Source organism: Borostomias antarcticus (genome assembly GCF_949987555.1).
Source record: "Borostomias antarcticus genome assembly, chromosome: 8".
NCBI lineage: Eukaryota > Metazoa > Chordata > Actinopteri > Stomiiformes > Stomiidae > Borostomias > Borostomias antarcticus.
The window spans coordinates 19,851,063-19,863,562 of record NC_140241.1 but is presented as its reverse complement, the minus strand read 5'-3'; the positions used below and the strand labels follow the sequence as shown (position 1 = coordinate 19,863,562).

The following is a 12,500-nucleotide window of genomic DNA, read 5'->3' as shown; positions in this document are numbered from 1 at the left end:
TCCATGCTGGGCCTCCTCATCCTCATCGTGGTGAGCCTGGTCGTCTACAGCCACTGGAGCGAGAACCGCCGCAAGCGCTTCTACTGAGAGAGAGGGAGAGAGAGAGAGAGGGAGAGAGAGAGAGGGAGAGGGAGAGGGAGAGGGAGAGAGAGAGAGAGGTGAGAGAGAGAGGGAGGGAGAAGGAGAGATCGTTGCAACTACTGCTGTCTGGAGACAAAAGGTGCACTGAGCCACAGACAGAGACTGAGATATATACTATATACTAGGACTACAGATATATACTATATACTAGGACTACAGAGAAAGACTGAACTCTGGATGTATTTTGAATACGACAACAAAGTCACGCTGACTCTGTCCATCAGTAAAGACACAAGGTGAAGATCTATGGACACCAACCAGGCCTTATATACATACGATATTTACAGCTATATAAAGAATATATGTGTTGATGTAGAGGAGATCTAGATGAAGAGAAGTATTTTTTGCTGACTATGCTGGTCCTATGGAGGTCTAGATAATGTTTTTGCTGTATTCTATTACAGACGCAGATTATTTAGACGGTTGTCCTTACAGTCGTTTTGATGTCTATTTTCATAAGCATAACAATGTCGTAGGTCTTTTTACTCAACAATCCACACAACCAGCTCCTGTGACTAGGATGCCTGAGCCAAAGACCAGACCAACGGCCTCTCCACCAGCTAATTGATGCATCTCTGATGAATGATGGATGATTGGTATTGAAGAGTCAATGCTGAGAGGAAGGAGTACGCCAGAACAGAATTGTAGATCAGACTCAAGATTGATTGAGTCCAACAGCAGACAGATCCTGGTTCAGTCACAGACACACTCCATTCAGAGTATAACAGCAGACAGGATCCTGGGTCAGTCACAGAGACACACCCCATTCAGAGTATAACAGCAGACAGGATCCTGGGTCAGTCACAGATACACCATAGATTCAGTGCTCAGATCGGACCACATAGCATTGAGTTTGTCCCATCTTTATAGTCACGGTGTGGCTGGATTCTATACATAGTTCAGTCTTACTTCCTTATACATCTGTGCATCAGTGCCTAGTTGGCTTTTACTGTTTGCACCTGGTCTTCTCTACTCCTAGAGTCTGACCATATGTGTCCTGGCACTGGGAATAGCTTAAGAACAGGAAAAAGTGGACTAGACTCAGCAGAAAACCTCTTATCAATCTCGTTGTGTAGGAGGAGTAAATATTATGCCTTTTATTATCTTGACAGGCTCTTGCTTTCAACGTGTTCCAAATCGGTTCTAACCATTTCAATGAATCGCGGCGTGCTTTTAGTTTGAAAGACGCGTGGTTTTAGTTTGAAAGACGCGTGGTTTTAGGCGTTCATCCACCTGTGCTGCTACAGTAGTGTGTCAAACTGGATGTGCAGACGTCATTGTCGTATGCATGCTCCTAGAAGTCATTGTTTTATGAATATAATACTTATGTCCTACCACTGTCAAAGCCCTAGTTGTTTTTAACTGTGCAACAGTAAAGGAAAGAACTCTCTTACTGTGTTGCATGTAGTCATTAAGAAACTTGGGATGATTTCAAGATTTTATTTATTTTTGTTTCAAATCGGACTTTAAGTTGCCTGTTATATTTTGTTGTTCTTACTGTATCTTGTCTTAACATAATTAACTTTTGTTTCTAATTACAATTGTCAGATTTCTTATGCTATTTAATGTACACACCCCTTGCACATGCTAACTAGATTCATACAGTATGGGTGGGTGTGAGGTTTGTCCTGCTCTGATCAGCAAAGGGCCAATGTGACTTGACACAGTGATGCTTCCCTACCTCTCATGGTGTCTGCCTGTCGTCAGAAGTGCTTGAAACCTTATTATTTCTGGCAATTCATCCAAACATGAAAATACCCTTTCATCAAGTTATTTATTTTTTCTATAATTATATAATTTTTATTGCAGACACACTGATCCATATCATATAATTGTCCATATGGTCCATATAATTGTCTGTGTCCTGATCCCAGAGAAGCCTGGTGGGTGAACCTGAATGGTGTCCCCTCAGACTGGGTCTATGGAATCTAACCTCCTCCTCTGAACACTGGTAAGGAAGGACAAGTGGACGTCCTGAACATCACGAGTAGTTTGTTCAGGGGAAATAGTTAACACAATCCAATATGATGTTCCAGGCGATATTCCAATCCACTGAAGGGTAGATCTGAGCATTTGACCCGTACTGAGCTAGGCTTGACGGAAGTACACATTTTATATTAGACAAAAAACAGCATGGTAGCTTTCATTAGTATGTGACATGGGGCGCTCCTATGGTACATTTGTACTCTTATTTAACCTTCGCCCTCTCATTTGATGAGTGCCTTCTGTCTTGTTGTGAAACTGTACAGTAGGAACATGTTCCTATCTTTCCTATCCAAAAGATACAGGACTGTTTACTTTGTTGATGTTCTACTGTACGATGCGCACCCCACCCAATAAAGACCAGGAGTCCTTCGCTGATGCTCATGGTTTCTTTCGCTGCTTGAACAGTTGTTCAGGAGACAAAGTATGTTAATTTCACAGAGATAACCTCTAATATCTTTCCAAGAAGTACAGTCTAGATTATAATCTCAGGGTATTATAGTGTCTAGCATAATCATAGTCTGTGGTAGCAGTCCATGTGTGATCAACCTTGTCATCGGTAGCACTGACTGTATTTTACACTAAGGTCATCTGGCTGTGATGTCAGTGTACAGTAGGATATACCATGTGACAGACCTACATGATGGTGTACAATGTGCTTTCTATAGGCAACATATTATCCATGCAACATATTCCTTTGTATAGCTTGTAAAACAATACTTGTCCAAGTAATTTTAGCGAGGGTAGGGGGTTAGCGAGGGTAGGGGGTTAGCGAGGGTAGAGGGTTAGCGAGGGTAGGGGGTTAGCGAGGGTAGAGGGTTAGCGAGGGTAGAGGGTTAGGGAGGGTAGGGGGTTAGCGAGGGTAGAGGGTTAGCGAGGGTACAGGGTTAGCCAGGGTAGAGGGTTAGCGAGGGTAGGGGGTTAGTGAGGGTAGGGGGTTAGCGAGGGTAGGGGGTTAGCGAGGGTAGAGGGTTAGCGAGGGTAGAGGGTTAGGGAGGGTAGGGGGCTAGCGAGGGTAGGGGGTTAGCGAGGGTAGGGGGTTAGCGAGTGTAGGGGGTTAGCGAGGGTAGAGGGTTAGGGAGGGTAGGGGGTTAGCCATGGTAGGGGGTTAGCCAGGGTAGGGGGTTAGCCAGGGTAGAGGGTTAGTGAGGGTAGAGGGTTAGGGAGGGTAGGGGGTTAGGGAGGGTAGGGGGTTAGCGAGGGTAGAGGGTTAGGGAGGGTAGGGGGCTAGTGAGGGTAGGACGTTAGCGAGGGCTAAGAGTCCCCCCTACTGTATCAGCTGAATAACAATACCACTAACAGAAGTTGGTAGCCATTTTGTCCCTAAGTCGATAGAAGAACTGAACAAAAAGACTAAGAACAAAAAAGACAGAAAGATAGGACCTTGGTTTGAGTGCCATGTTTATGTGGTTTTATTATAAAAATAAAATACAAATGATGACCCAAGAGAACACAGCACAGCCCATTCTGAACCAAAGCATCAAATGTACCACACATTTCAGTGCTTTTTTTTTAATCATTTCACCTTTTTTTGGCTTGATCTTAGGGGGGGAGAAGACAGCGCAAGGGTCTGTGTTTCTGCACGCCTGCTTTTTCTTCTCAAGCATGGATATTTTTTTTGTTTTGGCAAAAAAAAAAAAAAATCCACACACAAATCAACCACAACACCTACATCCGCTTGACATTATCTATGGTTTCGAAGAAATGCAAGAAACATCTGGGTTTACAGTTTAGTTAGCAGAGAATCCTTGTTCATTGGGGTGGTGGTGTGAGTACATTGTTGCCTTGGTCTCAGCTAAGACACTCTGGGCTAGGTTAGCTGAGATGGAACCTAAACACACCTTCAACAGCCAATAGGAGGACCTGATCAACGTCTCCACTCAGCCAATCACCATTAGGTTTACATCTGCTGTATTCCATACTTGTATCAGTTCTCACCCCTCATCCCAGATACATCACAGGTCAGGTAATCGAGGATCGTTGAAGATAAAAAGGCAACAGTTAGGTATTTCAGTCACTGAAAAGTCCTCTGGATGAAAAACTATGACATTTGAGTAGCTGTTTACAAAGACAACCAATGCATCCTAACAGCAACAACACACAGGAGATGGAAGTGGCAAAGTTACCCACAAAAGAAAGAAAATGTAAGGATTAAATAGTAATAAATTCAACAAAAGCATTGAATTCAACTCTCCTTCAGCTTACACAAACAATTTGTTTTTATCTCCATAGTAAGTAAGCGTGAGTATTACTCTTGGCAGAGTAGAATGACAGCAAACTATCCACCATGTCACAATGGACTAATAAAACAGAGTATATGAACTAAATGGCTTTTCAACTGGACCCCCTCCCCTGACACAGACACATGCAGACATGTACACACATTTACTTCCAAAGCATACATACAAAACACACCGTAGTAGTAGTAGCAATACAACTTCGATATTTTATATGGTTTTCTTAAAAGACACACATGCATACCAACGGTACAGTGTGAAGTACTGAGGATAATATTGCTTGTACTGGGACCACAGACACACAAGAGAGTTATTGCAGCATACGTCAGTGGGGTTATGTTTTTTGCATAGCCTAATTTGGTACAGTAGAGTACAGTAGAGTACAGTAGAATACAGATGTGCGAAGCATAAATAAAAACACACTTCAGGAAGTGACCCGATAGAAGTGGGGGAGGAAGGGGAGCGCGGTAAATCAAACGGCGTGGAACATTTGTGAATTGATGGCACGGGTTTTTACAAAGATGGACCTAATATGGTAACAAAAGAATAGTTGTACACATGGCCAGACAGTGTCCATGTGGGATGCTGTTGTATTCATCGTTTTGGTAGCAACATCTCCATCTGGACTGGGACCCCCTGGGACCCCCCGTCACCAAAAACATTCTTGTTGGTGTGGGTTTTATTTATTGTTGGTGTGGGTTTTATTTATTGTTGGTGTGGGTTTTATTTATTGTTGGTGTGGGTTGCTACAGTACAGTTTCTGTTACCAAGCTCAGGCCCTCAAGGGGAAGTGGAATCATGATCCGCAGGGAGGCGACGGGGCCAGACCTGCGCCACGCCCGTGGCTAGCTGGCTCGTTAGCGAGCGCACACTCAACCTGGAGCTGAACCTCTAGTGGTGTACCTGGTGTACCTCTGCGGAGCACACAGGGGATTAGAGAGAGAGAGGGAGGGAGAGGGAGACGGAGAGGGAGATAAGAGCACCACTAACCTCTGTGAACAACCACTCACACAGAAAAAGGCAAGGAGAGCCTATGAATGGAAAGGTATTCAATCATATACGAGGTTTCATCCACGCACGCATCATAAGCACGACCAAAATGATGCAGAGACAATGAGCCTGTATGTTCAGATAGTGCGTTTCTATAACTGGGGTTTACGAGGTGTACAGAGCAGAGATATGGATGAATGTTTGTCCATGATTGACTGATTAGCCCTTTATCCAGGTAAACATGTGAGAGCCAGAGACAAATTTGTTTGGCAATGATCGTGCCCCCAGTAAATAAGAGTAAGCAATGATCTGGACCCCCCCCCCCAAACACCAGCAACAACCCCCCCCACTTCATCGTCCTCAGTCGTCTAGTTCTACATATCATACAAACCAATGCACTTAAAGCATCTACAAAACATTTACTATTGGGTTTATTTATTTCCCCAACGATCCAAAGCAATATCCTAAGTGACAAGGAACCGCCAAAACACCCAGTCCAAAAGCACACAGGGAATAAGAGATGATTTTGTTTTTCTTCCTGGCGCTCATATAACATGCTTTCACATCAGTTTAAAGATCAACAACTAGCCTCACTTGGATGAAGTTCTTGAGAGATAAATGCAATGACTACAGACAGGGGAGTGGGGACTTGTCAACATGATCACAGCTAACCTAACATACAGTAGGAACTTCATACACAATTCTGACGACTATTCATCTCTGAGGCCTCGGGTCCTAGAGCTTCGGCGCTCTCACGGCGGCGGAAACTCTAAAGCACATCCTATCATAGTCAGCCGTCGCGTGGCGGGCCGAGGCTCTCGCCCACTAGACTGGGCCTACTTCAAAACAACCATGCTTCAAACCGGCGGGAACTCACAATGATGGCTAATTCATCTAGCCAATCAGACCCTATCTACTAACTCTACCAAACATGCTTCAGTAAGGCATTTCTACAGCCAGTGTATCGAAAGAAGTACCACCTCCACTCACACTAGCCCCGTGTCATTGTGCTGCTCTGCTCTCTTCATCGCAACCTACCGAAGGCATGTGGCGTCTTATTAAAAATGTGTCGAGGGTCCTCGCGTGTGATTGGCTGTGTCCCTGGAGGCCTATCAGCGCAACAGATCTTCACAAAGCCTGGAAAAACGTTTAGCGTGTCTGGAATCACATCAATATGACATAATGTGCTAAACTGTGCAGTGCGACTGTGAATCAGGACTACCTGGAAGAAACACAACCATGGGAGCCTGACGACTTCAAATCGGTTATTTCTATAAACAGTACAAGGTTCAAGACACCTTTTGTTTATGTCGAACAATATTTTGAAACCCATTTGCTCTTTGTTTCAAACTACACAAGAAAGCAAACCCTCCACCACTACATAGCCTTTTTAAGCCGCAGTTCAAATCCACAAGCTAAGTGGTCTCCACACACACACAACCAAAGCACTTGGACGTTGTTGTGCCTCTCTCCGAGGTGTGTTTTGCACATATCACATGCACTTGACTCCGCACGACACCCGATTCTGCCGCCACGCCTCCCCACGACACGGCGAGAGGCCACACACGTCACCGGGAGGAGCATGCGGGTATCACAACAGTGTGTGCAGCTGCGCCAACGAGGCGGCCACGGCCAAGACACCCGCAACACTCCTCACACCCTTGACCCTCCCCCAACCCTCCTCACACCCCTGTCCCTCCCCACCCTCCTCACACCCCTGTCCCTCCCCACCCTCCTCATACCCCTGTCCCTCCCCCAACCCTCCTCACACCCCTGTCCCTCCCCCAACCCTCCTCATACCCCTGTCCCTCCCCCAACCCTCCTCATACCCCTGTCCCTCCCCCAACCCTCCTCACACCCGTCCCTCCTCACACCCGTCCCTCCCCACCCACCCTCCTCACACCCCTGTCCCTCCCCACCCCTCCTCACACCCCTGTCCCTCCCCCAACCCTCCTCACACCCCTGTCCCTCCCCACCCTCCTCACACCCCTGTCCCTCCCCACCCTCCTCACACCCCTGTGCCTCCCCACACCAATGGAAAATACCACCGCTAATTTCTCGCACTGCTCCTGTGACAGGGTTTCACACTGGAGGGCCGAGGAAGTATGCAAACCAAACCCACCCCTCACACTCCTACGGCCTAGGGCCCGGGTGCAGAGTCACAACAACATGATGAAACTAGATACGGGGTGTCTATACTTAAACCTCGGTGAGCTCCCAGCCTCCCACAACACAGGGGAGGCGCCCGCGCGTGTCTGACTCAGGCCGGATCAAAACAGCAGTCATTGGTCGGTTGAGCCTAGAGCCAATCAACTAGGAGTGTTTCACATCAAGAAGAAAACATCGTAAGCAAATAAATGAACACATCTACACACACACACACACACACACACAACTAGATGCAAGTACCCAGTGCTTTTTTTAGTTACAAAAAGTGGTCTAAAGCTTGCCGAGTTGTGTGTGAGTGTGCTATACACCAGGTGCCAGGGCACTTTTGAGGATATACTAAATCCAACCCCCCCCACACACACACTGTCCTATAAAACATCACACACTCACTATACACTCCCACAGCCCCTGTTAAGAGCTTTGTTGCTGTTAATATTGATTATAGTGGCATAGACTAAAGCAGGGATTTTTTTTTTTTCTTTTTTAAGTACAGTTAATACTATGAAATGTTCATGAGACAATCGCCAACACCGCTGATGCTCCTCTGGTCTCAACTTGTTTTTCACATCGAACGCAAACACTGCCTCGTTGTGGGAGAGACGGTCAGTTGCTGACATGCTGCTGACCACACAATTATATCACCTCAAGGCTGGGAGTGACCACACACACACATACACACACGCGCACACACACACGCACACACACGGGCGGATTTAGCCATTTTGGGGCCTAAGGCAGACACAGACATGGGGTGTTAAACATCCCTTGTTCTCCACCCTTTTCAATCCTAATTTAACAGCTCTACTGGTATGTTTACTGGCTGGATGGAGAGCATTGCACTGATACTAGCCCATCTACTAAAGATAGCAATACTGCTGATATATAACAAGATGTGAGGACGATAACTACTTTGAGTTGAGTTAGCTTCTCTTCCAGTCCTGACGGAGACACTCATGAATTCAGCATTCTGACGCCATTTAGTGTATGGATTGTTAAAAATAAATAATTATTAGCGAAAAGTTAATAAAAATAATTAACTATGGTTATGGGGTGATTATGGGGCCCTTTGTAGGTTGCGGGCCCATGGCAATTGCCTACCTTTGCCTAATGGGTAAGTCCACCCCTCACTCACACACACAAACACACACACACACACATGGAGGCTTTTTATAGACACCAAGTTGCAGGCAGTTATGGGAGAATGTCACAGGCAGTCTTGTGTTGACTATTAGCTGCCAGTGAAAGCGGAGATCAATTAGTCCTGACCCAGGCCATTCAATACCAGGCTGTCTGGCCAAGGGTTGACCACAGGACCGGTGATGGAGACATGAGGGCCGAAGAGAGGGATGGGGGGCATCGGTGGAGGGGTACGATGATATCAAGACAAGTCTGGCGGAGGGGTACGATGATATCAAGACCAGTCCGGCGGAGGGGTACGATGATATCAAGACCAGTCCTGAGGGAGAGAGAGAGTCATTCCCCCTTTCCTAACCTCTACTCTCCTCCTCTTGTGGACGATGCAAACAGCCCCTGGCGCTCTGCGAGGGGAAGGAGACGCAGGCGGTCCGATGACCTCAGAGGTGACATCAGCGTGCAGCTGTGCCCTAGATTACACACACAGCTTTGGAAAAACAAGGATGAGCCAGCGTGTGGAGTATTATCCCTGGCCGGAGTCTTTATGGTCTGTAGAGCATTATCTTCTGTGTTTTTGGCCCCTGACTGTTGGGGATGTGGGGGGGGGTGGTGTTGTCAAATGTCAAAAGACCAGCGGAAATAGCTTGGGGGGAAGGGGGGGGGGGTGAGTCAGGAGAGAGGTGGCGTCAGCCTGGAAATGGCCAATTCTGATCTTGCTTGTTATCTCAGTCCCTCCCATCATAAAGAGCATTGGCCTTTCGCTCGCACCCACGGCTAACACTAAAAAAAGCAAAGGAACCATTAACAGGTACTAAAGAATTCAACCATTAGACTAGCCACAAAACAAATAAATCTTCATCCTTGACTAAGAGCCACTTGTTTGTCGTCATCATCATTGTTGTTATGAAGGTCATAATGTATTCAAACGTAACCTATTCTAACGACCACAAAACAACCTGGTTAATTAGCAGAGTCTTGCAGGTGTATCCTGGTGGCCTCTGACAATAATGATGACAATAACAAGTGCTCTCCTACTGTACGTCACAAAAGCCTGGACCCAGCAGCATCGGCAGCTCTGGTTGGTCAGTTGGCTGGCTGGTAGGCGGGGCTCAGACCAGGCGGTCTCCAGAGCTGGTGCCGGGGGCGTGGCCAGGGGACTCGGGTTTGCGATCTTTATGTCTGATGGCGTGGTGGTGCTGGGAGCAGCAGTCCCCCCCTCCGCCCTGGCAGACCCTCTCCTCCTCCTCCGGCCCGGAGCCGTCCTCCACGTCCAGACGGCACACACACACCTCGATCCCCGAGTCGCCCGTCACATGCCGGTGACGTGTCACCAGCTCCAGTTCCTCCTCCTCGTCCTCCTCCTCCAACGGGACTTCCGCCTCCTCCTCCCCCTGCCGTTCCGACCGGCCGGGCCCGGCCGACGCAGCTTCCTGGTCGGCCGACGACGTGGAGGCCGGCTCCGCCCTCGGCTCCTCCTCCTCCACCGGAGGTTCTAGTATCACGGTGGCCTCTGGTTGGCAGGGGGCTGGCTGCAGGGGGGCGGGCGTCGTCTCGGGCGGGGTCTCAGAGTAGGGCGGGGGCGGGGTCGGAGGGTGGCCCACCACCTCTTCGTAGTCAGGAAGCTTGCAGTCGTTCCAGAACCCTGGAGAGATAGCGTAGATGTGGGTCAGTCGGCTGTGGAGCCATCGCCCCCCATCGGACGGGTCGACCCGGACGGATGATACTCACTCAGGTTGAGGGGTGGGGGGGAGATGAAGGAGCTAGAGGCGCCCTGATAGGCCATGAGGCTGATCTCGCGCTGCCGCTGCTCCTGCTGCAGGCGCATCTTGACCCGGCGGTGCCGGTAAGCACAGCAGCAGCTCAGCATGATGATGAGGGTCCAAACCAGCCAGAACCCTGCGCAGGAAAAGACACCACAGCCACACGGCTTTCATCACAGTCCAATATACAACCAAGAGCACGACCAGACCCATATGACCTAATTAGGGCCCGGTATGACCAAGATCCGACAGACTCACTCACTGGCATTTCCTTCATCACGCTCCAATACTGAACATGACTGAGCTAGGCTATGTCTCTGCCAAATTTTTACTTTATTACTTTATTCTCTCAAAGTTGTGGATTTCAGAAGTAAAACTCAACATGTCATATTGGGGGAGGGGGGGGTAATATTCAGTTGTAGTGGGTCTGGCGGTGGTACAACAAGTGTGTAAATTGAAGAACACTGTAGCTACATAGCAGAGCGGCAGAAAGAGGCTAAGAGAGGGGTGAGAAGGGAAGAGGAAGAGAAAGAAGAACAATCAGGACATACACCACAGCTCATAGTAGTAGGTGCAGCACTCTGTCTCTCCACAGCAATACCCCATCTCACAGCGGTATTGCTCATTGTTCACTCCAAAACAGAACTCCTTCCCCTGAACACAAACAGGATACAAACGTGATTAATACAATACATATTACACAACACAGGGCTGATAGACGTTAGGTGTGTTGGCATAAAGCTTTCGAAGTAAAACGGTGGCACTCGTCGTGTATAGACTGTTGGGTAAGAGTAGTAGCTACTGCTAGCTACTAGCAGGACAACAAGATCCATTACTTCGGGAGTGCGGTAGCCCCGCTGTGACGCCTTCTACTCGTATCAAAGTAAAGAAGCAGGCGTCGGAGGGGCTTGGGGGGTTGACTGTTCAACTCAAAACACCATCAACACTTCGCTCATCTCAATAACATTTCAAACCCAAGGGAGAGAGCATTCTTAACCAAAGACTAAAATTATAGTACTACTAATGCAATACCGCTAACAGTTAGCTAATAAAAGAATATGTCATGTCAAAATCCAGCTGAAAACGGTTGGGGGGTTATACCGGTTGGGGGGTTATACGGCTTTGCCCACTGCCTACGATTAGCTATTTACACATACTAGCATAATGAAACAAAGATGATATCTAGAGCCACCCAGCTAGTAACGTCTATCTTCTTTCTCTTTCTGTCTAGCAAAGTTTTTGTCATCACCAATACCCTATGCTAACTCGGCATCCTACGCCGTAGTTACAGAAACCAGAAAACAAGCCGGGTAGTCGCGATGACAGCTTTCAAAGTGAGTCAACGGGAGGCATATCATGAATTTGAGGGTTAAACAATGTATTTATTTAAGAAATAAACACTGTTGTAGCTGAATACCAACATCTATTATTGGCTAAATTTACGTCACTCAAAGTTGGGGGCAGAGCTAGTTAGCGAGCCGTGCCCCAAGTTCCTCTGGCTTTGTGGGGAAAACAAAAACGCACAATAGAAGGCCTGCTCCCAGCTGCGACCACGGCCTCGAGTGAAAGCGCCTGCCGCGCCATGAGCTCCGACCGTCAGCTTACCTGTACCAAACAGGTCCCAGCACAAAGCAAACCTACAAGGGATCCCAGTGTTTTCTGTGGCATCTTTCTGGGTTGTTGGCCGTTGACGCGACTGGAATCATATAGTAGTTGATCCTGAACTTAAATGAACAATTAATTCCAAACGTTACGTACTCGACATGTTTGTCCCCTAGTCGGAAGACGTCCAATGATCACACTGGCCAGGAACAGCCGGTTTTGCACCAGCCACTGGAAGGCGGTGTTGTGTCATGCAGAGCTCAACAGGAATTTTAAGTAAAAATTGTTACAGTGTACACAAACTGTAAAACCATTTGAAACCATGACACGATTAGATCACAGAATTGTTTTGCTTTTAATTTATTGTAGTGCTATTTGAGCATGCCAACACAAGAACATGCATTTGAGGATGCTGTCATTGAATGTGTATCAGATAATTCACTGAAGTAACGTTACTGGCAATTTGTATAGTTATGTGACACTG

The 12,500-nt window shown here is 47.4% G+C and overlaps 2 protein-coding genes across 2 annotated transcripts in view; one reads left to right on the top strand and one right to left on the bottom strand.

Annotated features, from left to right (window-relative positions):
• The window catches only part of lman2la (lectin, mannose-binding 2-like a), a gene marked incomplete at both ends in the record, with an annotated part of 5,082 nt that extends 4,995 nt beyond the window's left edge, over positions 1-87 (top strand). Inside the window, one exon of the mRNA XM_084442319.1 lies at positions 1-87. This exon is cut by the window's left edge and continues 56 nt beyond it. Coding sequence (XP_084298445.1) covers positions 1-87 — 87 coding nt within the window.
• A 7,294-nt stretch (positions 88-7,381) lies between these two features.
• Positions 7,382-12,138, bottom strand: wbp1 (WW domain binding protein 1). The gene is made up of 4 exons (XM_084442318.1): positions 12,020-12,138; positions 10,966-11,068; positions 10,383-10,550; positions 7,382-10,296 (listed from the first exon to the last, which is right to left on the bottom strand). Exons 1-4 carry the CDS (start codon positions 12,080-12,082, stop codon positions 9,764-9,766), a joined length of 867 nt encoding a protein of 288 aa, XP_084298444.1. The 5' UTR covers positions 12,083-12,138; the 3' UTR covers positions 7,382-9,763.
• Positions 12,139-12,500: the final 362 nt, after the last annotated feature.